This window comes from Giraffa tippelskirchi, chromosome 8 (assembly GCF_054371585.1).
Source record: "Giraffa tippelskirchi isolate mGirTip1 chromosome 8, T2T-mGirTip1v1.2.pri, whole genome shotgun sequence".
NCBI lineage: Eukaryota > Metazoa > Chordata > Mammalia > Artiodactyla > Giraffidae > Giraffa > Giraffa tippelskirchi.
The window spans coordinates 142,761,650-142,789,314 of NC_137282.1; the positions used below are offsets into that span (position 1 = coordinate 142,761,650).

Sequence of the window (27,665 nt, forward strand, 5' to 3'; positions counted from 1 at the left end):
GGTTATTTGCATCCTTGATCAGTCTAATCCAGGGATTCTCCACCTGGGGCTTCCAGACCCAGGAATCCAAAACATGGAAGGGAGTTTCCTAGAATTTCAGCAAGAAAAATATTACACCTCTATTTTTATTGTCCTCTAACTGAAACTTAGCATTTCCTCCAAGTATGACTATGAGCAAAAGCCCCAGTATATTAGCAGTAACTGTGACTTGTCACTGATAGACACCATGGCTATTTTCATATCCCACTACAGCTGTAGAAATCTCGGAATTTCATTTATGCTCATTACTCTTTTGAAAATGTCAGTTAATTATTACATCTGCTGCTAGGTCTTCTTATTAAATATTTTTTAAAGCAGCACACATTACTATATCTTTTATTAACATTTTAGTCAACTTTCAATTGCTTTCCTGTTTTATATACATGTAGTCATAATTGTATATTATATGTGTATATATATTACATATAGGTATGTACATATATATGTAATATTTTTTAAATGGGTTTTAAAACATAATTCTGAGGAAGAATCAGTAGACCTCTCCAGACTGCCAAAGGGGTCCATGGATCAGGCCTCCCTCTAGGCCTCCTGCAGACCTCCGTATTCATGTGGGACCTTAGGTCCCACAGGCAAGGGTCTGGCTTGTGCAGAAACAGAACCCTCTGCTGGGCAAAACATGTTAGGAAATGGAATGGGGAGAAGGAAAAAAGGGGGGAAGGAAGAAAGGAAATGGGTTGTGGGGGAGCGGGAGGCAGATTTCAACAAAACCCCAAGAAGCCCACTCGCAGCTGTGGAAAACTCAACCTTTATTATTACCTGCCTAGTGCAGGGGATTAAAATAGCATTGAGCTAGATCCATATATTAGTGTAAAAATCTGTGTCTCTCCCCCCCAAAAATGTACAAACCCCAAGTGATTATAGAAAAACCAATGTGGCAGCTATGATAGAGATGTCCAACCCCAGGGCCACAGGCCGTTGCTCTCTGTTTCCCCCCTAATCCCAATACTTATTCCACAGAAACATACAGGCTTGGAGAAGTTCTAGCTACAACACGGCAGGTGGGAGGTGGGGAGGCGCAAGGGTGGGGGTAGGGATCACCCCCAAGTCCAGTGTTTCAGAGGATGGGGGAGGGAAAGGCCAAAGCTGAGGGCAATTCCAGGAGGAGATACAAGGGAACCCCCTTCTCCCTTTCTTGTCCTCCTCACTCCCCAAATTCTCAGCCAGTGGGGTCCAGTGTGTGACGGAGAGAGAGAGGCTGGGGGCAGCCTTCCCTCCGGTACCAGTGTTGTCCAGTGGGGCCCAGGTGTGCCAGCGGGCCAGGTCCAGTGTCTGCCCTATATCTTCTCCCAGCCTCCCCCAAGGGATGGCTCAAGGAGGTCAGAGAGGATCCCATCCACAGGGCCAGCTGGGTGGGTGGCAGGGGCTTCTAGGAGAGGAGCAGGAAGGAGGCATGAGAGCGTGTCCGGGGAAGGGAGGGCATCAGCTCCCTGGCAGGCCCAGCCCACCTTCGGCCACACTGCCTCTCAGAGGTGAAGGGAGGTCGGGAGGGGGAATGGAGTGGGGGTGCCATAAGCTCCTCTTGTTTAGTGCCACTGGCCTCCCCTGAATCCTCCCCGAGGTGGGCGGCTGGGTGTCGTGAGTCACACCGTGTTGACCGCATCTTCTGCCAGGAACCGATGCAACTGGGAAAAGGGTGGTCGCTGCTCAGGCTCCCGGCTCCAGCACCGGAGCATCAGCTCATACAGACTCAGCGGGCAGGCCGGGGGCCGGGAAAGGTACACCTGCATTGTGGCGGCGTGGATGAAAGGCAGGCAAATGGTCTTTAGAGGCTCTGGCCCTCCCGCCCCCCCGGCCCCATCTTCCCTCCCCTCTGTTCTCACCTGCCGGCCCTGGTCCCGGAAGAACTCCCCCGCGTTTTCGATGACTTGCTCATCGGTGAGCTGCCCAAAGGGCTGGGCCCTGCAGAGCATCAGCACCTCCCATAAGGTGACCCCAAAGGCCCACACGTCACTGGCGGTCGTGAACTTCCCCTGGTGCATGATAAGGCAACGGAGGCAGAGAAAGCCATCAGACAACAGAGACGCTCCTCCTCTCCCCACTAGGACCCCATGTCCACTCGGCATCACCACCCCCCACACTCACCTGACTCCCTCCCCACCCCCGACACTCCACCTCCTTAGCTGGCTCTCTTTGCCACCAACCCCACTCCTCTCCTCTGGCTCTGCCTTCCTTCTCCTGCTCTAGTCCTCGCCTCACCTCTTCCTGTTTCTATCCATCTTTCTTTTCATTTTCTGGTCCTGATTCCCAATCTGTCTCTATCTTCCTTTCTCTCTGCTATCCTGACTCCATCTCTCACACTCGATCTTGGCTCCTGGACTGTTTCCCATCACATCGTAACTCCCTGCTTCCTCTAGTCCCTTGACACCTTATAGAGCATTAGCCCAAACTTTCCCTTTAGTGATGAGGAAGACTGCAGTCCAGGGAAGGCAGGGGACTGAACGAGATCCCAGAGCTCCGAGTGGCAGTCAGTGCTGCCCCAGCCTCCCCTCCCTGCCCGCCTCTCTAGGGGCCTCTCACCATGAGGATGCACTCCCAGGCCATCCACCGGATGGGCAGCACCGCCCGGCCCTGCACGCGGTAATAGTCCCCGGCGTAGAGGTTCCGGCTCATGCCAAAGTCAGCGATTTTGATGGTGAAATTTTCCCCAACCAGGCAGTTCCTCGTGGCCAAGTCCCGATGCACAAAGTTGAGTGTGGCCAGATAGCGCATGCCCGAGGCGATCTGGGCTGCCACGTGCAGCAGCATTGGGTAACTGGGTACGGGAGCCGACAACAGAGGGTCATGGGGCAGCCCTAGACTCGTGCCCACCTCACAGATTGCTGGGAGATGAAGGAGAGCCCGCTTCCCAGGACTGGGTTCTCCCTCCTCCTGGTGTGGAGATGGAAAGTCCAGGTGGAGGCCCACTCAACCTTTCTTTACGCTCACCTGACCCCAAAGAAGTACCGTGTTTATTATGCTCCCCAGTCTGCACTCGGGCAGTGAGGGAGAGAGAGCACAGGGAAGTTCCTGATCTGCACCACCCTCACTGGCGTCATCTCCGGCCTTCCTGCCCCTCAAGTTCTAGGTGAACACGGCCACGTGTGTCTCACCTCAGGCACCCTCCTGGAACCTCTACCTGCCTGCCCACCCCGTGCTTCCCCTTTCCCTCTAAGGTGGGGCGAGGGGAGCAGATGAGACCCCCTTGTGTGTGTGTACCTGATGGTGGGCCCCTGGGCCGCCTCCCTATCCCCGGCCCCCTCCGTCGCCTTGTCCTCTAGCTGGTGGGCACTGAGGAACTGGTTGAGGTCGCCGTTCTCCATGTAATCAGTTATCATGCAGAGCGGGTCGTCCTGCACACACACGCCCAGCAGCCGGATGATGTTTGGGTCCTTCAGCCTCGACATGATCTTCACCTCCTTTAGGAAGTCATTCCTGGAGAAACAGGGAGAAGGTGGCAGGACACCGAGGGGCTGCCCTGCAGTTTTTAAAGTAGCACCCCTGCCCACTAGTCCCCAGCCACTCTCCCCACTGTTGGTCACCACCAGGTTTCTGTCTCAATCACTCCTCACTCTTCATCTTCCATACGCCATCCCTGGTCCTCACCTGGCGTTCTTCGTGGCATCTGGCCGTAGGATCTTGACCGCTACCAATAAAGGGTGTCCCTTGCGCACATTGAGGGGGAAATCAAGACTGACTAGATCTTGAGGGCTCTCTACCTCACACAGGTGCACCTGGAGGAAGAAGGTGATTTGCTAGGAGGTCACGAGGTTCACCAAGGTGACAGGGTCAACTGGGACAACACAGTCACAGAGGACAGGCTCCTGGCCAAGGGGGAGGCCTGGGTATGGCTTGGAGCCCCAGAGAGAGGCAGACACTGCAGATGGCTGGAAAGGAATCCTACTTACCTCCCCAAACTGGCCCTCACCAAGCTTCTCCTTGAAGCGGAGCCTTGACCGAGGGAAATCCACTCTGGGGGGCCCATCCCCAGCTGCCCCTGGGGGCAGCGCGGGCACAGCATAGGTGTTGCCCCCAGTGACGCCCTGCAGGGTGACAATGTCAGCCTCGGCATAATGGGGGACGCTGTTCTGGGGAGGTGGGGGCAGAAGCGGGGCACCTGGCTTCTCAGGCTCCATATAGTCCCCACTGCAGGCTGGAGAGGTGAGGGAAAGAAGACAGAAAGAGGCATCAAGAACAGCCCCTGAGAGCCAAGGTTCTCCACATCCCCTGCCGCCCAGAGGCCCCACCCCCTGCCTCCTAGGTGGGTGAGAGATGGGGTCTACTCTCTGCCTCCTGGTATTCCACCCAGCAGCCTCAAAACAGAGGAGGCGCCGGCACAGGATAAGAGCTGCTACAGAGCTTTCAAGGCAGTGGAAATGGATAAGCAAGGGTCACAAACTCGTGTTCTCTAGGGATCCCAGCACAGTCCAAGACCATGAAAAAGTCTTGGCTGAAAGTGGAATTCCTCTACCCACCACTAGAAGAAGGATGGTCCCAGCCATCTGGTGACTCTCCAATTTCCAAACCCTTGTCCCACTCACTGCCAGCCACTGCCATTCACATTGCTGGGCTACCCCCTGCTTTCATCCTTTCATCCTCCCTACCATGGTTACCCAAGCCCTCCCTGACCCAACACGCCAAGCTCAGAGACAAGGAGAGACAGGGGCACACGGAGGGAGAGGAGAACAGCGCCTCACAGCCCGCACAACATGGAGTCTACAGACAGGAGAGGAAGCAGAGCTGTCCCTGCTTAGCCCTGGGGGAGGGGCGACAAGAAGGCAACACAGGGGAGAGGAGGAACAGACGGGAAGGGCGGGGACATGAGCAGAGAGAGGACACATGGGGGACAGGGCCTCCTTGCGGCTCTAGAGAGAGGGGAGAGTGAAGGAGGGGTTACAGAGAGCCTGGAGCCACCGCAGCAGCATCCTCTTTGGCTCTGGGAGCTCAAGAGATGGGCGCAACAGGAGAAGGGGAACCCAGCTGAGAACCAGGGAGCTTTCTACTCCTCAGCTCAAGGGGGCAGCCTTAAAAAGGAGCAAGCAGCAGCAGAAGAGAGCTGTGGGCATCAAAGCTTCCTCCTTGGGAGCTCAGGAGAGCAGAAGAGGCCACAGTGGGGAGAGGAGGGAGAGCAAGGTCTGAGGACTTCCTCTGCCCCAGTAGAGGTACCGGGAGCCTGGTGGAGCCTAGGGGTGGAGGGGCTTACCCTGGGTGTTGGTGGGTTTGGCCCAGGCGGGTGTGGGGGGGCCCGGGCCTCGAGGGGGGCGGGCGTAAGTGGCCAGAAGGAGACGGTAGGCTGGATTGGAGAGCAGCAACGCTGTCGGGAGAAGGAGGTGGGGAAACACAGGGAAGGGGTGAGACTCAAGGCTAGACAGAGGGTGGGGGGAGGGGAGACAAGGGGAAGGGATGAGACTCAAGGCTAGACAGACAGGGAGACACAGCATAGGGCAAGACTAGGGCTGATGAGCACGAATGTACTAAGAGACAGAGACGGTGTAAAACAAGGATCTGGAGAGTGCTGGATAACTGGACGGATAGGTGATGGATGTATGAATAGATGATGAACGGATGGGTAGATGGGTGCATGAATATATGTGGATGGATGGAGAGTGAGTGCATGGATAAATGATGAAAGGACAAATAGATTACGAATGGTTAATGAACGGATGATGGATGGACGAATGGATGCATGAGTATATATGGATGGATGGACAAACAGATGGAAAGTGATAGAATGGATATATAAATACAGACAGATGGATAGAATGAACATGGTGAGTCTAGGAGAGGAGAGGAGCCAGGAAGACACAACGAGAGGACACAACAGAGAAGAGCGTGGGATGTGTGTGGGACACAGTAACAGGATGAGTGCACTGGGAACTGTGGGAAATTCCTGAGGGAAGTTATGCGGTAGGGACATGAGTAACATAGAGGGCTGGGACCAGGGACACAGAAATAAGAAAAGGAGTTGAAACTGGGAAAGACAGTTTGGTAAAGGAGAGAGGAAAGCATATACTAGGAAGACAGGCAGAGGATGGAGGTGGGACTGGAAAAAGGCAGGTCTTACCAGAGCTGTTGGGGACACTGGGAGCAGAGTGGGGTGGATTCCCACGAGGCCGCGGCTCCTGATAAGGGGGTGGCTCTCGGGGGCCTGGGCGGTTGTTGATGAGGATGGTATCCCCGGGGACAGAGAGATGAACCGTCAGCTCCTCTTCTAATACCCTACGCTCGGCCTTGTCGTGGGGAACAGGAAATGTTAAGTGGAGCTACTGCTCAGCTGTTTGCTAAACGCTCTACCCGTGTTCCCTCCTTCAGTCCTCACTACAAGCCTATAGTCGTGTCTACTATTACTCCATCTCACCGGTAAAGAAACAGGCTCGAGTGCATTTAAGTCCCACAGTGGGATTCTAACCCAAATCCTACCAGTTCATAACTATCAACTTTAACGTGTTATCACCACCACTGGACTCTCGCCCAGAAGACGTGGGCAGGGGGTGTGCCCCACTTCTTCCAGTCACCCCTCTAGCTCCACTCGCCACCTTTTCCCACTGGCCTTCTGCCCCAAGAGGTTGATGTGTGGGCCACATCAACGGGCTGGGTCGGGTTGGCCGGAGAGGGGCCCCAGCAGGAGTCTGGAGAACAGGCAGGAAGTGAGGTCAGGGTGTTTAGCCTCCCAGCCTCGCCCCAAGGGATGGACCCAGGTGAGCCGCCCCCTGGAACCCAGGTCCGTTGGCGGTCTCAGGTGCCCTCTCCACCCTCCTCCTAGATTCCTCCTGGGTTCCAGTCACTGCCTCTTCCTCTCACCCACAGGCCCAGGGATGGGGGCCGCGCTGCGGTGAGCAGGCCCTAGGAACTGCACTACTTCTCCTGATTTACATACCCCCTGCCCACGTCTCTCTATGTGGGCTCCTTACTAAGCCTCCCTCTAATTGTTCTCATCTGACTGCGCTCTCTGGTTCCTGCTGGACCCGAACTAACACTGGAGCCCCACTCTCTGCCCCCGCATCCCACCCATCCCCCCACCTTGCTGAGGAGCCGGCGCCAGTGCAGCCGCCATAGCATGAGGGCAATGATGAGCAGCAGCAGCAGGATGATGGCCACCAGGCAGCCAATGAGGATGGCGGTCGGGCTCCCCTCGGCCTTGGCCACAGGCTGCTGGCCCCTGGGCTCCAGCTCTGGCAGGGGGAGCACAAGGGTCAGGACCATGGGAGACCCCCCCACCCGTGCTGCGGGGGCCCCAGGAAGGACCCACATGCCTTTGAGGGGGCCCCAGCTCACCCAAGCTGCTGAAGTTGGTGGGAGGGGGGCCGGGGGGCCACCAGGGGGCTGGTGGGAAGGTGCCCCCCAAAGCCAGGGAGGAGTCATTCACAACATCTGGGGAGAAGGGAGAAAAAAGAAGGAGTCAGATAAGGGGGCAACCAAAGGGAGGCACACATGCACGAGAGCCCAGGAATTATCTGTTATTTGGTTAGAAGCAGGAGCAGGGCTTCCCTGGTGGCTCAGCAGTAAAGTATCTGCCTGCAATGCAGGCGACCAGGGTTTGATCCCTGGGTCAGGAAGATCCACTGGAGAAGGGAATGGCTACCCACTCCAGTATTCTTGCCTGGGAAATCCCATGGACAGAGGAGCCTGGTGGGCTACAGTCCATGGGGTCTCAAGAGAGTCAGACACGACTGAACAACTAAACAACAAACAGGCAGCAGGGCTGATACTCAGTGTAGGCAGCAACCCACTGGGATGGGTGGTAGAATAGCATCCTGGAGGGTTGTGGCTGTGGTATGTGTTTACCTTTTAGTTGCTGGGTTGTGGGGAGAAGCTGGATTCAGGGGGAGCCCAGGGTGGGGCTCAGGAGGCTCAGAGAAGAGGCTACTTCTCAACCAGCACAGAATATTTCAATATTTTAACAACCACACTTGTCATACTGCTCACCATCAGTCAAGAGTGAGGCGCTCATAAAGGAAAGACCGAGATAGGGAGGGAAAAATGGGGAAGAGGGGTTCAAATTAGTTAGGGGCCCCTGCTGGGATCAATCCCTGGGTTTGGAAGATTGCCTAGAGAAGGAGATGGCAACCCACTCCAGTGTTCTTGCCTGGAGAATCCCATGGACAGAGGAGCCTGGTGGGCTACAGTCCAAGGAGTCGCAAGGAGTCGGACTCGACTGGGCGACTAAGCACAGCCCTGCTTGGAAAGGCTCGTCGGTGCCAAGAGTGGCTATTTGGGGTCACTATGGGTTAGCAATCCCAGGGGCCTGGAACTGGGCAGAGACCAGGGGCTTACCGGAGACGAAGGAGATTTCGCTGAAGAGTAGCCAGGGCCCCGCAAAGAGGAAGCGGCATTGCAGGAAGCGGCCCATGCGGCCGCCCAGGGGCACTGACACAGTCCGGGCTCTGGGGTCCCCCAGGCTGCCCCCTAGAGCATGGCGCACGGGCTCCCCCTCCCAGGCCATGGCCGGGCCCCTCTTGAAGCGACACTCCACCCCACCGGGCAGGCGGGCTCCCAGCGTGTGCATGTTGTTACAGTGGACCTGGGGGAGAGGGAGGAGGGACCCAAGGTCAAGGCCAGGAGGGCCCAAACAGGCACCCCAGGGAACCCAGCCTGGTCTCAGAGCCTGCCCTGGGAGCTGGTCACACCCACCTGCATGGCCTGGAAGGCCCTCAGCCGGTCAAACTCAAACTCCATCTCCACGTAGCCACTGGGGAAGCTGTGGTTGCTCCAGCCCACATAGTCGTAGCCCGGCCAGACCCGTAGCTCCTGGCTCTTCCTAAAGTCATCCAGCCCCACCACACCATCTGCCAGCTGGCCCAGCCCTCCGTACTGCAGCCTGGCAAGCGGGGCCGAGGAAGAAGAGGTTGGAAGAGAAGAAAGTGTCACCTCTCTGGGTGCTCTACAACCCTGCCTCCCAGTGATCTGGCCAGCCCCCCACCCCTGTCCCAACCTCACACAGCTCTCTCTTCTCTGCACCGGGGGAGGGGAATGGGGTGGAGCATCTTGCAGTCACATGCTACACAAAGGCACCGCCTCTAAGGGACACCCCTCAACCCACAATGTGTGTATTTACTGTGGCAATTTACAATGGAGCTAAGTGTCTTCGCAGAGGCAGGCCGTTTCCTAACTCGCACAAAGTATCACATGAGCTATTGGGCACCCTGCTACCACTCAATCCTGGTCCTGTCCCTGGAGGCCCCACCCAAGCCATCCCTCTCTGCAGTTCTGCCCTCTCCCTGCCCAGACAGCTAACCAACCCCCTCCCGCACCCACCTCGTCCACCCTCCCACCCCAGGCTCTGTGTCTTGCGGGACTCGCTTCTCTCACCCGCCAACAGTGTGCGTGGTATATCCATCGTAGGTGGAGTCATTGAGGTGCACGGCCTCAGATAAGTACATCGTCTGCCCCACAGGGGCCGTGTAAGACAGGAGTCCATCTGGGGTGGGGGTAGGAGGGGCGTTAGGGGCACAGAGCCTCCAGCCTCCCTCCCCCACCCTGTGTCAGGCCTGGGTGGGTTTCAGGCCCCTCTCTCAAGTGCTGCCATAGGCCACTGGCATGGTGGAGGCAATGCTTGCCTGTCCCCTCCTCACTCAGAGGGACAGCTTCCCAACAGGAGAGAGGATCCTGGATGCCCTTCTCCCCGGTCCCCGCTCCCCTATCCCCAGGACAGGAATGAATCCTTGGGGGTCTGAACACTCACCCTTCCAGAGGCAGCCATAGAGCTCCACCCGCAGACACACGCTCATGACCCGGTCTGCCCGGGGATAGAAGCGAACCAGTCGGGCCACCATGGGGGGCCCAAGGTCCTTCAGCACCACTCCCCCAGGATCCTCATTACCTAAGATCACCTGTGGGCCAGGACATGGGATGGATGGGAGAAGAAGGCTCCAGATCGGATCTAACTTCCCAGCCACCAGTGGCTTCCTGGCCCAGCCCACGGCGGCCACAGAGAGACCCACAAAGGGTAGCACCGAGCACCTGGGGCCGTGGAGTACAGCCGGGCCTCAGAAAGACAAGGGGCTGCAGCAGAGCCCTCTGACACCCCTCCTAGCCTGAAGGTCTGTCCTGATTTCCAGCATCAGCTCTCCCATCCCTTCCTTGCCTGGCTCCACTCATCCTGTTGTGCCCGGATTCTATTCAGTCCCTCATAGCTCTGCACCCCTGCTCCGGCTTCCCTATTCCTTCACCCCAATCCCTCTGTTCACTCAGCAGCCGCTAGCTGAGCACCCACTCTGCACCAGCCAGGCACAGCCTCAAGGGGGTGAGCATCCATCCCTCCCCTGTAGGTCTGAGAGTCCAGGACGAGAGACAGCTGTAACAAGCAAGAGGTAGCAGGAGGTGGGAAGTCCAAAAAGGCTCTGAGGTGACATCTTAGGGGAGAACTGAATGCAGGGAGGAGAGCCTGGGCACAGCTGGGGAGGGAGAGCTTTCCAGGCACAGAGACCAGCAAGTGAAGGTGTCTTGAGACTGTGGGGTGAGCCCTAGAGTGTTCCAGGAACAGCAAGAAAACCAGCATGGCCTGCATGAACAGAGAGAGGACTAAGGGGTGTGGACAAGAGCCAGCCTGGGCTAAGCTTCTCCACCCAGGAGGGAGCTCAGCTTTTGTGCTAGCAGAGAGGAAAGCCAGCAGAGGGAGTGAGCCAGGCATGAGGCATCTGCTTGGCATTTTCTCAGGTACCCTGGATGTAGCCTCCAGGTGAAGATGACTTCAGGAGAGAAAGAAGCAAGGAGAGCCGTTTGGAGACTACCGCATTCGTCTAAGCAGGGGATGGTGGGGCCTGGCCTGGGGCAGTAGAGATGGAGGTGCTAAGAAGTGAGCAGATTTCAGGAAATATCATGGAGGCAGAACAGACTTGCCTTGCTGATACTTTAAAGTAGGAGGTAGGAAGAAAAGAAGAATCGGGGATAGCATCTTAGCTTACAGTGGTACCATTTCCTGAGTTGGAGAATGCTGGGGGCGGAGCAGGTTTGGGGTGGGAATGGGGATCAAGTTCAGCCTGAGAAGTTTATGGTAAGTTTGAGAAGCCTATTGGACATCTAGGTGGGAAGTGATCAGGTTTGCCACACTTGATGGAGCTCAGGGGAGATGCCCGGGCTAGAGAGGGCACACACTGCAGAGTCATCAGTGTACAGCACACAGCTGGGGCACAGAGGAGAGCCAGCCTTCTCCGGGGCTATCCCTGCCAGCCTCACCTCCTGGCCCCAGCGGTCCCTCCAGTCCATCCAGCGGTGGCCGTCCCGGGAGTAACGCAGTCGGTAGCTGGGAGAGAACTCCTTGCCCAGGCCCCCCGCGTGCCGTCCCTGGGTGCCCACCAGCGCCACCAGGTGCAGTCGCCGCAGGTCCACCTGGAGGTATTCCTCCTCTTTGGGGAACACCGGCCCTGCAGGGCACCAGGCGCCATCTCCATCGCTGCTTTCAAGCCTGGGAGGGGGCAGGAGGTCACAGGGGAAACCTGGCCCTAGGTCTGCCTCTGTCTCCAGTATTTAATCCCCACCCTGACACTTGAAACTAGGGGGGAGGTTGCCATTGGCACTGGCCCTCTCAGAAGCCTCTTGATTTGGTCAGAGGGCTGGAAGCGCAAGCAGCAGCCCCAGGGGTTTCCCTCCGGGTCAGCCCCAGGTGTGCCAGGTACCTGCTGTGGCGAGCAGCGGTGGAGTCTGACCAGGAGCTGGAGGCAGAGATGTCACCATCTGGGATGGTCCGGTCCTGCATGCCCAGGGCATAGCGGCACTTGGCTGGGTGAATACAGGCATATGGAGGGTCAAGGCCCCCGACTCAGTCTCCCAAGCCCCATCCATCAAGGACCCAACAGCCAGTCTCCTCACCAGGGTCAAAATGTCCCTTCATGTCAGCATCTCCAGTTGCCACCAAGAGCAGCAGCAGTAGAAATGAAAGGGCCCCTGGTCCCATTGCTCCAGATCCCTTGGGCCTATGGGGGCAGGGGCAGCATCTCTGCAGGGGACATAATGGGGGGGGGAGGTTAGTGTAAGGGCAATCAGGGAGACTGGCTCACGGCCAACATGAGACAGAATGGACTGCTCTGGGGATAACAGCAGTAAAATGACCACAACAGTCGCTGTTTAACAGCATCAGCGGTATTTTTAGAATGCTCCCCGTGTGCCAGACCCAGAGCTAAACACTGGTTTCCCTCCCCACTTAGGAGACCAGAATTCTCAACCAAGTGGGGGACCCCAGCACCTTCCAATCTCAGTGCCCTCCACAGCCCTGCTGGTCCCTGACCCAACAGCTTCAGCAACACTTGGGCGCTTGGGCGAAATGCAGAATCTCAGACCCACACAATCAGAATCTGCATTTTAACACAATCCTCAGGTGACCTGTGCCTGTTACAGCTCAAGAATCCTAGCTCTTCCTCACTGGGCCCCAGGCAGCTTGCCCCACCCCACCCCTGAAAACCATTTCAACTACAACTCCTTATGAACCCAGGTACCTACCCTCCCCAGCCTCAGTCCCAGGCCCAGAGCCAGACCAAACTATCTTAACCTGTCTTCTTCCCAGCAGAGGTCAGCACTCAGTTCTCCAGGCCCTGGAATTCTTTGGGACCCCTGGCGCCACCCCTCCGACCTTTACCCTCTCTGCCATCAGGCCCCAAGCCTCCTATCCCCTCTGCCTGCTCTGCCTTCCCTTCCTAAGATCTTATCCTATTCCCCCAGTTGCCAGTTTCTGAAGAGGGCTGCCTCAGAAGGAAGAGCCCAGGGCAGAGGGAAAGGCTGAGTTGCCTTGGAGATGAGGGCGGTTCTAAAGACAGGGAAGCCAGGTCACCCCAGGAGGTAGGAGGAGTGGGGGGACACTCCCCCATCCCTTTGTCCTCCTCCAGCTGCTCCCACAATGCTCTAGGGCAGGAATGTAAGAGGCAGCTGAGACCCCACAGCTCTGCTGCAGCAGCAGCTGAGGGGCTACTGAGTTGTGGGGGGACCCGGCTATCAAAGGAGAGCTGGAACCAGAAGCATCACACCTGGTCCCTTGGGTGTCGGGGAGCTGACACCCAGAGCAGACTGCCGGAGCCCCAGGCAGGCAGCCTGGTGTTCCTGGGTGCTGCTCTCCACCCCCACCTCCCCAGGAAACAGCGGGGCCCTTGTTCCCCTGAGTAACCTTCATGCCTACCCCAGATGAGTCATCGGAGCCAGACGGAGCAAGCAAGAGGAGCCTGGGGCAGAGATACAAAGACAGGCAGAGGAAAGAAGGCAGGGGGAGACAGAGCGAGAAACACAAAGCAAGAGGTAAACAGAGCAGGCTTCCAAGCGCAGGGCACAGAGCCAAGCAGAGAAATGCACAGAGAGACGTCTGGGGCAATCTGTTCTCTGACACCCTGTCACCCCACTTCTCTCCACTGGGTCAGAAGCATCAAGGACAAGCCCAGAAGACCTTTCTCAACTCCATCACACCAATTACAAGCCAGGGGCTGGAACACTCTGCTGCAAGCCCATCACTCTCTTCTCCCAACCCCCAACCCCCACTCCAGACAACACCCACAGAGCTCTGTACACACACACACACACACACACACACACACACACACACACGTGGTCACTCAAACTTACGGAGCCAGATGTAAACAATGGGGTTAGATGTAGGGTGCACGCACACACATACACAAAACTCTGTCTCACAGACTTTCAGGACAGTCTCATAAATCCATTACACACACAGACACCCCCCCCAACCCCAGGGCAAACACAGACACTTGTGCGCACCGCACATCAGCTCCATCCACACCTCTGCATTCTTTCAAGTCCTCTTAGTGAATAGCCATTCTCTGACACCTGTGAACCTGACATGATAGACACGTTCCTATGATCAGAGGACAGTGTGAGAGACACACACACTCAGGTCCTCGGGCACAGGATCCCAAGAGAACTGGAGCCCACCCCCTAATACCCAAGGTGACCAGGTCAGAAGGAAGTCGAGAGAGTGGGGAACAGAAGGAAACTTGGGTGGCTGGAGTGACAATTAGAAAAAGCCGTTTCTCTACTTTCCCATAGGCTCAGCTTTCACCTGTTTCCACTGTACCACTCAATTCTGGGCACACCTATGTGCCATCAGCAACAGTGAGTCTGCCTGGTGGTGGAGGTGCTGGAAAGGAATGTCCACCCAGCTGGGGACCTGTAGGGTGAAGGCTGGAGAGGAGGGAATAGGGGAGGGACACTGAGGATGGTGCTCACTGGGCAATGACAGTATCTCCTGGCAGAACCAACTGACCATGCAGCGTGAATGAGCGCCTGTCGCTGGCAGGTGAGGGTGTCAGGCCCTCTCTCTGCTGGGCTAAGGCCAGGCTGCCCAACTAGGAGCTGGCTGGGTGAGCAGGCTTAACAGTGAGTAGATGCCCGCAGAGACTGGCCCAGTGGGAGGACAGGCCCGCTTCTCCAGGAAGCTGGGAGATGATTGGGGGTGCGGGGGGAGGCACATATGAACACCTGTTTTCCTGGGATGCAGTTCCTTCCAGACTGAGTTAGGGGGTCCTCCCTCAAGGCTGGAACACACTTTCTCGGAGGTCAGGGGTCCCCCCCCGCCCACACTTTCAGGCAGTAACCCAGAGCGCTGGGGAGGCGGGCAGGGACTGACTTAGCAGCGCTGGACAACCAAGTCCAGCCCGGGAACGTCCTGCCTCCCGGCCAGGCCCTCATCCTTGGGCCACAGCGCGCCCCTGGAGCCCCGGGTCGCCGCCCTCGCCCCTCCACCTCCGCCGGTGTCCTCCCGCCGCTCTCCGTACCTCTCATCGCTCTTCGTCGCAGACCCGGGCGTCCGACCCCGAAGCGGGGCCTCCTCGGCGGTGGCGGTGGTGGCGGCGGCGGCGGCGGCGGCGGCGGCGGCGGGGCGCGGGGAGGGAGAGGCGAAGGGAGCCAAGAGCCGGGAGCGCGAGGCGCCGGCGGGGCTCGGGTGTCGGGAGGCGGCTCCCGCGAGCAGCTGTTGGGGGCCTGTTCCGGGGAGAGGAGCCAGGGCTGAGGCGGCTCGAGCCCAGGCGCCGCCTCCCCCTCCCCGCTCCCCCGCTCCGCCGGCTCTCCGCGCGCCCGGGCCGCAGCCCTCCCTTCCCCCGCCCGGGCCCGACCGTCCCCGCCCGCCGCTCCCACGCCCGGCACCGCCCTCCGGGCCCCGCGCTCCCCTCCGCCCCGCCACGCCCACCCGCATTCCCCCGCGCGCCGCGGCCTCCCCCAGGTAACCGGCTCGGCGCGCCCACCCCCTCCACCCGCCCACGGCCCAACCCCCGGAGCCCCACAAAGGAGGATCGCCGCAGCGAGGGCCAGCTGTGGACCGCTCAGGGCCTCCCACACTCCCTGCCCCCACGACGGGATGGCCCCCCTTCCCGACTCCCCCCCCCCCCTTCTGGGCTCAGTTCCTAGAGAGGGAGGTGAAGGGGAGCAGCCCCAGGGCACAGGGAAGCAGCGCGTTCCCACAGGCCCGGCGCTCGGTGCAGCAGCCGGAGTTTGAATGGGGGAAGGGAGCGGGGCTCACCTGTCCAACCTGGCCTCCTAGACCTACTCTTTTCACATCACCAGCCTCGGCTTCTCTCTGACCGCTCCGAGTCTCCGGTCCTCTACACCCCAGCCGAGCCTGAGGGCCAGCTCCCTCTCTCCCAGCCCCTTCCTCGACTTCCACCCTCCAGTTCCTCCCCATAAGACCGCAAGGCCCTTCTTCCCAGTCTCTCTCAAGGACCCTAGCGTCCAAACTCCGAGGCCCTGGTTCCCCTGGCTACCTGCTCAAAGCCTCAGCGTCCTCCTCAGGGCAGGGGCCCCCTCAGGCCCAGGCAGCTCTGACCCTGGTGGGGTCGGAGGGTCTGATCGCTGGCAAGGACAGGCCTGGACAGGTGAGCGGTGGGGGTGAGGAGGACAGAGAGGCGAAGAGAAAATCACACAGTGAAAAAGGAGCGGTACAGAGAAGTTGGGTGCCAAGAGACTGAGTAAACAGATCCAGTGTGAGAGAAAGAGTGGAGAGCTGCTGGGTGAGGCGGGCAGGACAGAAGAGCTGTGCGGGGAGGTGTTCCACCCCGCTCAGGGGCTACCTGGGGCCCCACCACCTCTCTCCACACCCCACACCTGCCAATCACCTGCAGGGTTGGGCAGGGCCTCACTCCACTACAGATCTCTGCCTCATTGCACCTCACAGCAGGTAGATAGAAACTCACCCTACGTGCAGACCCAGACAACAGTCCCAAGAAAGAAACACGACGTCCCAGATAAGCACACAAGGGCACTACCAGGAAGAGACGGGCCCTTGGGAAGGCACATATGGGCACGTACTGCGACCCCGGGTCAACCCACAAACCTTAGGGAATCCCAACTGCTAAGGGACTCACTAACAGACAGCCCCGTGGCCACCCGGAGAATTGCCTCTCCGTCCCCTCCCACCAAAGCCCCAGGGTTCCCCGGCGTACCTTCCCCCTCCGGAGTCGGCCGCAGGGGAATCTGGGCCCAGAGAGGCCGGACCGGGGGTGGGGCCCGCCGGAGGTGGGGCCAAGGTTTCCCGAGTAACCTCACCTGGGTGGACTCTAGGCCCCTCCTTCCCGGGGCTGTTGCTCCCGGGAAGCCCCGGGCGGGCAGCCGGGCTGAGCTGCCGCCAGATTCCCTCAGGGAAGGAGCCACAGCCCCTCACACCCCAATGGGACATTCCACACCCCAGGCGCACGCTGACCCTGGCCAGGTGGCATGGCGGTGCCAGACCGAGGAGTCCACTGCAGAGAATCAAAGAAACCATAGACTCCTGAAACCCTTGCTCCCTCTTGTCCCCCAGGAGACATTCCTAGTCGGTGATGCCCACCTCATCCCAGCCCAGAGCTGGAGGAGTGGGAGGGATGCGGGACTGGGGCCCAGTGGAGTCAAGTGACAGCGGAGAGGGGGCTGGAGCCGGCTGGAATGCGAGGCTCTGAGCCGAGACTCTCAGGGGCCAGAGAGGGAAGTCCCAGCCATCCAGGCCCCCAGAGTAGTACCCAAGACCAAGTGTATCCATACACCTAGTGTATCCACACACCCGTCGGTGGTCCCCAGAGCCTGCCCACATCTCCCGAATCACTCCCAACTCCAGTAGGCCCCCATGTCCTCCTGAGCCCCCAGAGGACCCTCTACCCCTCCTCCCTCCATGTCCTCCCATTCCAGGCTTCCCTCCCCTTCAAGCCAATGGCCTCCTGCTGCCCAGGAAAAAGGAGGAACAGCTGGGGAAAATGTGAGGAGAGGCACGTAGGAGAGAGCAGCTCCAGCCCACAGACCACCGGGCCACTACAGGGAAGCCCAGCAGGACCAGTGTGAGAGAGGATGGGCCCTCCACACAAGTCGCTGTCCCCTTCCTGGGAGAGTCAGCTGCCTCTGGGACAAGCAGGCTGGGTCAGCAGCTGGGGAGAGTGAGAATCCTCTGGGGGGTGGAGGGGTGGACAAGGCCCCGGGTGTGAGACAGGCCTTGATGCCACCAAGTCCACTTGGGAAACTGAGGCCCGAGAGGAGGAGGAAGAGATGATGTAGCACAGGGAGAAAGATGTGACAGAGCTCAGCTGTGGGCAGCCTGGGGGATGGAGAGAGATGGGGCTGCGGGGAGAGAACTCAGAGAGCAGGGGATAAACTAGGCTGCGGTAGAGGGGAACTGGGGATCAGAGAGAGGAAAGGGAGAATGAAGACAGAGGGCGCACAGCAGAAAATGGGACGACTGGAGTTTGGGGAGAAGGGCTGGGCAAGCAAGAGAACTGGAGTGGAGGCGGGAAAGGAGGGGGGACGCTCAGAGATGAGGACAGAGAAGAGAGGGGCCTCAAAAGGGGAGCAGATACACCAAGGGGAAAAGAGGCGGCTGGAACCTGGAGATGGGAGAAGAGGAAGATGGAAGCATAGGGATTGAAAGGAAGGGACCTGGGAGAAGAGAAGAGTAAGGGACTGAAAAGGGAAGGGAAAACTAAGGGACAGACTAGGGGGACAGGGGCCCCAATTCCAAAGGTTGAAGCGAATCTGCCTCTGGGTGTCAGGGCACAAGGGTCCCAGAACTCCCCTTGGAAACAGCCTAGCCCTAGCCCATCTGCCACACCTCGGCCCCAACTCTGCTCCCCATCCTTTCCCTCCTCCCCACCCCGTGGGCTTGGCCGCACTCCCCTCCCCCCACCACACCTCCCTCCCTGAGAGGGGAGGGCCCAGCGCCAGTCCCCACTCCTGCCCTCCCGGTTGGGCTCTGGCTTTCTCCCTCTCACCTCCAGCTCAGGGTTCTCCTGGGTCTCAGTCCCCCCCTGTCTCAGGGCTTTGGGGTTCCGGCTCTGGAGCTGCCAAGGCCGCCTGGCTTTGTCCGCCCATCCGGAGCCCCAGGAGCAGCTGCCCGGGCCAGCTGCGGCTGGCTTCGATGTGACCATGGCAACCCAGCCCGCTCCCCTCGCCGAGCCTCCCGGCCCCCGCAGAGAGGGAGGGAGCAGCCAGGCCGGGGAGAAAGGGAGGAGAGGCCGAGGACTGTGGACCGCAGGGACCACAGACAAAGACCCCAGACAAAGGGAGGTGAAGGGAGGCCGCGAGGCAGCGAGGGAGAAAGCAGCGGCGGCAGCCTGAGGCTAAGAGCTTAGGCAACAGGCATTAGGTCCTGCTGTGGGGGAGAATCCAGGCTAGAGGGACAAACAGACAGGAGGTAGGAGAAGAGATTAACAGTGGTCCTTCCGAGGCCTCCTTCTGGGTCCCTAGCAATTCATTTCCTTCCCTCAGGAATTCTCTCTTCCCTTCTGGGGAGAAGGAGAATACCAGCATCCTAGTTGGCTACCACCAAAGTATTATACAGTGAGTGCCCCCCACCAGTTACACCAAAGCATAAGAAGCACCCAGGCCCTATAGTCACACTCAGTTTTCAAAAACAGTCCCACTTTCAGACATATTCTGACTGGTCATCTCTGAAGTACAAACATCAATGTCAGTCAACATGTACTCCGATTCTTGACTTGTAAAATATGCTCCCCAAAGCCAAAGGGGCCTGATTAGGCCTGGAGGGAGTGGAGCCAGGAGGGAGCAGTGATGAGGTCTCACGTGAGACTGAGATGTGAGACGAAGCAAAGTACCAAAAGGGAAGGAGAGAAAGGCAGGCTTTGCTGCTGAGAAGCAAGGATCAAAACTGCCATTCACCATCTAGCTCCTCTGGCTGAGTCCTACAGCCTCCCAGTCTCCTCATCAGAAAGATGGCACAAGTACCTACCCCAGGGTCTGCTGGGATGATAATGTGGGATGGCATACCGGCCCCACTGATGGAGACAACCATCGAAACTCCACTAACAGGATCTCCATCTGTAGCTTTTCTCATGGGTCACTTGGGTCCCTGAGTTCCACCTCCCAATTCATCCCACAGTTATGAAAGGTTTGTGCGGGGCAGGGTTGTAACAGTAAGAGCTGCAAAGGATACATTGAGGAATACAACCCACTCCACATCTTCTGGGCATTTACAGTCTAGAGGGGAACCAGGCAAGTATGCTGCTAAGTCGCTTCAGTCGTGTCCGACTCTGTGTGACCCCACAGATGGCAGCCCACCAGGCTCCCCCGTCCCTGGGATTCTCCAGGCAAGAACACTGGAGTGGGTTGCCGTTTCCTTCTCCAATGCATGAAAGTGAACAGTGAAAGTGAAGTCGCTCAGTCGTGTCCGACTCCTAGCGACCCAGGGACCGCAGCCTACCAGGCTCCTCCGTCCATAGGATTTTCCAGGCAAGAGTACACATGTGTAAAATATGTATTTATATATGTATATGTGTGCGTGCTTGTACATGTACAGAATCACAGAAGACACCCTGACCTGTGCTATAGTCAGAGCTGGAAGGAGCTGTGGGAACCCAGGAGAGGGGTCCTCCTGAGTTCTGGAGGAGGCAAGATCAGAGACAACATCATGGATGAGCTGGAGCTTGAAGTGGGTTTTAAATCAGACAAACCCAGTCTGATTTAATCTGGGTTAAATAGTACCCAAGTCCAGGGTACTTGGGTACAGAAATCAGTCCAGGCCATCCCTGGCCAAAGAGGCTGAGGGAACAATAGCAGAGAGACGTAAAAGTGGGTTATGTGAAAATGCAGCTCTGACTGGAAGACAGAATCTGCCCCTGTAAATCCAGAGAGGTAGAGTGAGGTGGGTAATCTCAGTAGCAGTTTGGTTTACTCTGAAGATGAGGAGGCAGGGCGTTGGGCTTTTGAGCTGGAACACGGCATGGCATGATTAGATGTGAGGTATGTGGCAGGAACATGTCAGATACACAGTGCAGAGTAATGGCTGCGGAGGAGGAGGGAGGAGTTAACACCTTTCTCTTGTACATCTACATTTGGGGTCCCCCATCCCCCCGCAGTACCAGGCCCCCAGCCAGGAATACCATGCGCAAATGGTGAGATCCTACAGAAAAGTACATGCTAGCCACTCTCCCGGAGTCTTCACCGATCACTTGGTTGTCTCCTTGGGATCTCTGAGGTGCATGGGGCAGAGCGCTTCATAAAACGGCAACCAGGCCCGGAGAGGTTGTAACTTGCCTTAGATCTGTGGCGAGTTGCTGCTTCTCACCCAGGATTTCTAGATTCCCCCTCCTCTCTCTTCCAAAAGAGGGCGGGGCGGGGGCCAGGAGGGAGGTGCAGAATGGCTCCCGGAGTGGCCCAGCTAGGCAAAGGCCGCAGCCGCTGGAGTCCTGCCCCCCTTGGAAACGCCACCTTCCTTCAGTCTTCTGTGGACCCCACCGTCCCGGCAATGAACAGGAAGACCACGGGAGGGCGCTCGCCGCACAGGTAACCAACACTAGAATAATTGTGAAAGCCTAGAGGGAAGGAGTTTCAAGCCCGGGCGCCGAACCGGGCGGGGCCGAGCTCTGGAGAGGCAGCCAAGGAGGAGAAAAGACAAAGGCTGAGCGGAAGCTCAGGGTAGCTGCGGGGCTCATTAGGGCGAAATATCTTGACAGTCACATAGCAGAAATATTGTTATTAATCTTCACTTTCTCTTTGCTATCATCCTTTGCCAAAGCCTGTGGCATTCTAAGCAACCCCTGGCCTCTTCCTGATAAGAGCTGATTCCTGAGCCTTGCTAGGTAGGTGCCAGGCTGTGCTCTCGGCACCTGCCTGAATCATCTCTCTTGGCCCTCACCGCAGCTCTGTGATGTGGCATTTTGAGATACTTCCACTCTTACAGGGGCTGAAACAGGATCAGAGAAATCAGGAACTTGCCCACAGATACATACATGGCAACTGGCAGATCTGGTGTTCAAACCCAAGTCCTTTTGACGGCAAAGTCAAAGTTGGATTGCAGTGTCTTAGCTATCGTTATTGGTTCAACTCTAGGGATCTGTCATAAACCCTCACCCCTTCCTTTATCACCCCTGAAGACCGTGGGACATCGTCCTTAACTCCTCTATAACTTTTTTCATCTCCCAAGAATGTTTCTATTCTTAGAAACATTATTTTTCTCATTTGTGCACAAACAGCATGCAGAGATTGAACAATGCCTAATGATTTGCTCAAGGTCATACTGGAAGTTAAGGTCAGCCATAGGATAGTGTTTCTCAAACTGAGGTCCCATGAATTGTCTGCGAAGATTATTAAATCCTATGTTTTTGTCTCATTGGTAATTTTTGGGAAAGTGTTTTAACCCTGTTCTGGATACTACGTAACTGATCTAGGGCCCTGCGTGCTAGTACCTGCATTCCTGTTGTGTGTTTACCTGCTGATGGTCAAGTTAGCACTTCTTTAATTGTCTGGGTTGCGTTTGTACCAAGTGAAGTCCAGGGGGCATGTACTTAGTTATTTGTATAGACACAAGTCGGGGGAGAACTGAGTCATGCAGGCCACACAGTGGGATATTGTGTCAGCTGCAAGAACCAGTTAGGCAGTACCTGTATGTGTTCATGTTGCTAACAGCAACTTCATTTCAGAAAAACACTGTTCATCACATCAAATTGCTGTGCTGTGCTTAGTTGCTCAGTTGTGTCTGACTCTACGACCCCATAGACTATAGTCCACCAGGTTCCTCCGTCCATGGAATTCTCCAGGCAAGATACTGGAGTGGGTAGCCTACCCCTTCTCTAAGGGATCTTCCCGACCCAGGAATTGAACCAGGGTCTCTTGCATTGCAGGCGGATTCTTTACCATCTGAGCTACCAGGGAAGCCCCCATCATATCAAATTACTTTTATTTTAATTTATCTTTCTACTTGTGTTTGTATTTATTGCAGCTTTGTTTTGGGTTTATGACTGTTTAAGTCCTGAAGCATGAAGAGTTCATAGTTAGCTGACTTGCACATATTTGTAATAAAAATAACTTAAGTTCATGAGAATTATATTTCTTCCCAAAAGGTCCCTCAGGGCAGGGCTAAACTTGACCTGGCCCTTCAGGAGTCTCCAAAGGAAAGCTATAGCATTGGAATCTCTGTTGAAGTCCAAACCTTCCCCTCCCCCAAAGATCCAGAGCGAGGAAGTTAGAGCCTGGGACCTCTGGACTTCTGAGAATTGAGGGGAGAACATGGAGATGTGAGAGAGACCACCACGGGCTTGAAGTAGAAAGAAAGGTGAATCGTGAAAGGTGATGCTGGGTAAACAAAAAAACAAAAGGAAAAAAAGGTTCTGGGTTAAAAAGTTTGCCAGAGAAAAGAGCTCTCAGTTAATGTAGTGGCTTTATAGTATCATCAAGGACCAGCTTTTTTTCAGCTGTCTGCTTTCCCATCCTCAGTGTGTCAGGACTCATCATCATAGACTTTGGTTGCCCACCTCAACTGTAGATACTGCATCCTCAGCAATGTCCAGAGGGCTTCCCTGGTGGTCCAATGGTTAAGAATCCACATGCCAATGCAGGGGACAGGGGTCCTATCCCTGGTCCGGGAAGATCCCACATGCTGAGGAACAACTAAGTCCTCGAGTCGCAACTACTGAGCCCGCTTCCTTAGAGCCTGTGCTCCACAACAAGAGAAGCCACTGCAGTGAGAAACCCATGCACTTCAATGAAGCATAGCCCCTGCTTGCTGCAGCTAGAGAAAGCTTGCTTGCTGCAACAAAGACCCAGCATAGCCAAAAAATTTTAAAAATTAAAATTAAAAAAAAATGTCCAGAGGCATAAAATCTTTCCTGGAAGTGCCCCAGCCAACTCCCCATTGAATACCCACCATGTCACACTGGGTCCAAAACCCCACACCTAAATCCATTGTGGCAAGAGGAAAGGCGTGGCTGGCTTAGAGTCATCATAGTAATATAGCTCTTTTGGCTGTGAAGAGACTGCCTTCTCTGAATATATGAAAGGACAACACTGAACCAGTAAATAAATAAAATTTCTAAAAGCTTTGCCAGCAAGAAATTAGGGTGGCCATTTTGTGAGTGCCAAAATTGTCCTCTGCAAAACATGTTCATGAGATTGGACAGGCTTTCTTGAAGGGACTTGCCCACCACACCTAGAGATTTGGATCTTATCCAGTAGGTTCTGGAAAGCGTTTTTAAAAGTTAAGTCTGGGCATGATCAGATTTGCATAATGATAAGTTGCTTCAGTTGTGTCTGACTCTTTGTGACCCTATGGGCTGTAGCCCGCCCAAGTTCCTCTGTCCATGGGATTCTCCAGGCAAGAATACTGGAATGGGTTGCCATGCCCTCCTCCAGGGGATCTTTCTGACCCAGGAATTGAACTCATGTCTCTTATGTCTCCTGCATTGGCATGCAGGTTCTTTATCACTAGCGCCACCTGGGAAGCCCCCATTGCATAATGTTATAAAGAATAAAGGGGCTTCCCAGGTGGTGCAATTGGTAAAGAACTTGCCTGCCAGTGCAGGAGATGTAAGAGATGAAGTTTCGATCCCTGGGTCAGGAGAAGGAAATGGCAACCCACTCCAGTATTCTTGCCTGGGAAATCCTATGGACAGAGAAGCTGGGCGGGCTACAATCCATAGAGTCAAAAAGAGTCAGATATGACTGATGCAATTTAGCATGCATCCATAAAGAATCATTGGAGAAGGAAATGGCAACCCACTCCAGTATTCTTGCCTGGAGAATCCCAGGGATGGGGAAGCCTGGTGGGCTGCCATCTATGGGGTCACACAGAGTCAGACACAACTGAAGCGACTTAGCAGCAGCAGCAGCAGCAGTATAAAGAATAAGATAAAGGCAAAGTGGAATTAGAGGCAGAGTTGCCAGTAATAAGGCTTCTAATTTTTTTATGTGCTTCTAATTCTAAATTATACACATACCAGGAAATAAGAACGGGCAGATGGATGGATAGTTCATCATGCCCTCTGGATCACAAGGGCAGCAAAAACTGCCCCTGTTGGAGACCTTCCACTGTGAACTTCACAACTCTTCAGCCATGGGAGGGGCTAAGCTGAGTACAAACAGAGGACTCTTAGTGCCTGACTTGGACCCAGAACCACCCTGTGTGTGTGGTGGCAGAGGAGTCAATCAGAGGTTGGGGTGGGAGGCAGCCTGTAATGTTTTAATCAAAGGAGGCTCACACGAGTGCTAAATTGTGCCACTATGCTCCTGAAACAGACCACTGTGTCCCACTGAGGGTGCTAAAAGTGATACCCTGAGACTCCTAACTGTCTAATTTTAAGCATCATGCCATAAACTACACTCCCATCTATGACATATTCACAGGAAGGGGGAAGCAATGTCCAAGGGGCATCTCATGCCCCTATCACCTAGATTCCAGAGAACCCATTGGCAAGGGCTTCATAATGACCTGCGCCCTGACTGGAAGGCAAATAGTGGTATAGACAAAGCGGGCTATGTCATCCTCTGGGCTGGCTGACTCCCTCTGCTCATCAGATAAACCACACAACCATGTGACCATCAGCTGAGGCTTGAAGTTCACATAGCTCTGGAAAATAGCATTCTAACTTTGCCTGTCCACTTGCCACTGCCCACAACCGGCGGCCAGATGCAGTGTATTAGTCACCTTCTGGAGGCTTCCTCCAGCCTCAGCAAGGCTCCCACCTGGAGTGAGGTTTGTGCTTCCTGCAAACCCCAGTCTGAGGAGTAGGGATTGGAGGTGGGAGGTGGAGGAAGAAACTTCTGCAGAGATCTGTCCTCCCCATCATGGAATCAGCCTTTTAATTTGTTGAACTGACGTTATAACATCAGTTCCAGAACATTCTACCTGCGGACACAGTGAAAACTTTCAAAATGTGAAAGAATCTCACACTTGATAAAAGAATCACGGGATCCCATTAAGCAGTATCTTAATGTTTCCATAGTGTGTGTTTTCACATCCATAGACACTTCACAGAGGGAAGGACTGAAAGTTTCTGTATTCCAAGCACTAGAACAATTAGAAAGTAAGCAAATGAAAATGAAAATCTGAAATTCTAATTGTTAAAAAAAAAAAAAAAAACAATTTATGTAGCTGGTTTTCCTGGACAGGAAGCTAGATTCCTGGGCTGGTATTCGACTCTGGATGATCTTCAGATGGAGCAGGAACCTCAGCTGGGTGTCTCTGGGATGCACAGCTGGGGGGGGGCTGAGCAGTACGGAAGGCCCAGGACAGAGTGAGAGACAGGCAGGCAAGGGGCTGGGTCTTGCTGTGTGCTTGCTGGGGTGTCCTTTCCTCACCTGGGCAAGAGGGGCAAGAGCACACTTCCTTTAGGTGTCATTTGGGAGCTGAGGAGACTCTTCACCTTCACAGAAAACCCTGAGGAAGGATGGTTCTAAAGGTTTTCAAGGCCAGATCCAAACAGTACCAAGTCTCTGGGGTTTGCACCTGCCGCCCAGGCCTTGGGGCTATCTCTGTTCTAAGTGACAGATGATATTTTGATATGATTTTCTCACCATCAAGATACAGACAAATCCCTTCCTTTCTTTTTTTCCAAAACCCTTTCTTCATCTTAAAATTCCTAAAATGGGCCTCCTGATCCTATTTAGTCCTGGATTTTTCTTCCCTCTTTGTGTATAGAAAGCTCCAGGAGTAAGAATTGGAAATGGGTTGACTATACTGGCATCTGGCATTTACTTCCCTTTGCTATGAACTCCTCACTATTGAGCCATTAAATCTCTGAGTGGGTGAAGAGATCGATGAGGAATTAGTGCTAATCTTAACATGATTGGACTAAAACGTGTATCCCACCTGTGAAGAGAAGTCCCGAGATTCCTTGGGAGTCTGAGGATGAGTACAGTTGATCCCTGAGTGTTAGGCTGTCCCTTCTGGTTGCATCTGGGTATGACTTGGTGCTTGTGGGGTTTGGAGTCCGAGGTAAGGGGTGCCTGAGAGTCTGCTGTGGGTCTTTGAGGCTGAGGAGGTGGGAGGAGGAGGGGGCATAAGAGCGGTTATGACAAGAGGGAACTGAAAAAGTAAAAACATGCAGTGCTTGTTTTGTGCTTCTGTACACTTTTGACCCTGAGGAATCTTCAAGGACTTTTTCTAATATTTATCTTGGATGGATGGAGTCACTCATTCAATAAATATCCCAAACACTGTGTAGGGGTTGGGAATAAACAGTAAATGAGACGAAGCTCCAGCCTTCAAGGGGCTTTCTAAGTTTGTTTTTCAGCCCCCCAAGGACAAGATTGAAATCCCAGGAAAGGTTTCATTGAGCCCCAGGGACCACCCAACGTCCAGCTGTGTGGATGGAGACACAGCTTCAGCCAAAGCAGAATTCCTTTAAAACTGCTGATTGTGATTAGTAAGTCAAAATGGGAAACCTGCAGGATAACATCCTAACTCATTTCTTTCTTCTTTCTTTCATTTCATTTTTGCCTTGATGCACAGCTTGCAGGATCTCAATTCCCCAACCACGGATTGAACCCAGCTACAGCAGTAAAAGTGCTGAATCCTAACCACCAGGAAACTCCCACTGGATCATTTCTTATACAAAGAAAATCATTAAGTGTTTGCTGAAGAAAGGAGACAGTAACACAATGGGAACCACGTGGCAAAAATGTAAATTGCTCCCTGGTGATTGCTAACATCTTGATGATCTGATAAAATGGTGTATAAGGCAGAGCAAACACACCCTTGCAATAAAGCCGGAAATTTCATCCACAGTGAAAGATGCTAGAGGCAGTGCCAGGGTGGGTTGGAGAAAATCAAGACTGGTGTCTGGAAAAATATTTGAGAGGCTATTGAAACTGTCTCAGTGAGCAGTGTTGAACGCTTGAGTAAAGACAGCCGCCAAAGGCAGGTGGGGACAGATGGGAGACAGACTTCCAGGCAGGAAGGACCTATGTAGGGGAGACTGAGGAAGAGGGCTACAGAGAACACCTGAGGCCTGTGTTCTTTCCTTACGTACCATGTTGTCCTGTCATGGAATGAGGACCCGACTTCGGTCCAACTTTTCCACTTTATAACAAAAGGAGGGCGTTAAAACCCAGGAAATGGAAACTCTCATCTATGGCTGAACTGCAGGGTGAAGGAGGGGTCCCAGTGGAAGCCAGGCCTCCTTTCCTGATCCCACCCCTTCTGCAGGTGTCCTTGAGAGCCAGCTAGGCCCTCTTTCCACACCCCTCCAGCAAATCGGAATCCCAGGGCTGGGACCACGGACTATCCCAGGGCAGTGCACAAGCTTCTACTGCTGTTACCTTGATACTGCATTCTGCCTGGACCACACTTTCTTTTTCTCTGTTTCATAACTGCAGTACATGATTGCAATACATTACATGTTCCTACTGATAATTAGAAAGGTGCTGAGTGTTTGGATGAAAAACTGTATGCAAACAAAATCCTTCTTTGTAGGCCCATTAGCAGTAATAAACTGGAATTAATTTGCAAA

General features: G+C 55.1%; 1 protein-coding gene and 1 long non-coding RNA gene across 11 annotated transcripts; one reads left to right on the forward strand and one right to left on the reverse strand.

Annotated features, from left to right (window-relative positions):
• Positions 1 to 789: 789 nt before the first annotated feature.
• Positions 790 to 16,439, reverse strand: DDR1 (discoidin domain receptor tyrosine kinase 1). 10 transcript variants are annotated; one of them, XM_081522571.1, is made up of 20 exons: positions 16,407 to 16,439; positions 14,748 to 14,952; positions 14,033 to 14,154; positions 11,845 to 11,971; positions 11,652 to 11,754; positions 11,212 to 11,440; positions 9,719 to 9,866; positions 9,346 to 9,454; positions 8,668 to 8,854; positions 8,311 to 8,557; positions 7,312 to 7,407; positions 7,057 to 7,208; positions 6,101 to 6,266; positions 5,240 to 5,350; positions 3,945 to 4,189; positions 3,643 to 3,770; positions 3,256 to 3,471; positions 2,578 to 2,812; positions 1,881 to 2,030; positions 790 to 1,781 (listed from the first exon to the last, which is right to left on the reverse strand). In XM_081522571.1, exons 4-20 carry the CDS (start codon positions 11,927 to 11,929, stop codon positions 1,641 to 1,643), a joined length of 2,748 nt encoding a protein of 915 aa, XP_081378697.1. In that variant the 5' UTR covers positions 11,930 to 11,971; positions 14,033 to 14,154; positions 14,748 to 14,952; positions 16,407 to 16,439; the 3' UTR covers positions 790 to 1,640. The 10 variants fall into 10 exon arrangements, with proteins under 10 accessions (XP_081378697.1, XP_081378694.1, XP_081378695.1 ...); XM_081522568.1 differs by lacking the exons at positions 14,033 to 14,154; positions 16,407 to 16,439 and adding exons at positions 15,729 to 15,831; positions 16,158 to 16,383; XM_081522569.1 differs by lacking the exon at positions 14,033 to 14,154.
• On the forward strand, positions 15,113 to 27,665 carry LOC145518388 (uncharacterized). Its single transcript, XR_014062849.1, has 3 exons — positions 15,113 to 15,190; positions 17,125 to 20,724; positions 26,666 to 27,665. It is a non-coding gene; the product is annotated as an uncharacterized LOC145518388 (long non-coding RNA).

Coding starts and splice junctions, on each gene's coding strand:
- DDR1 (XM_081522569.1), bottom strand. CDS start 11,929: ATGGGACCAGGGGCCCTTTCATTTCTACTGCTGCTGCTCTTGGTGGCA. Junction 4,190..5,239: donor CAAACCCACCAACACCCAGG/GTAAGCCCCTCC, acceptor TCACCTCTCCAG/CCTGCAGTGGGGACTATATG. Junction 3,472..3,642: donor GATGCCACGAAGAACGCCAG/GTGAGGACCAGG, acceptor CTGTTTCTCCAG/GAATGACTTCCTAAAGGAGG.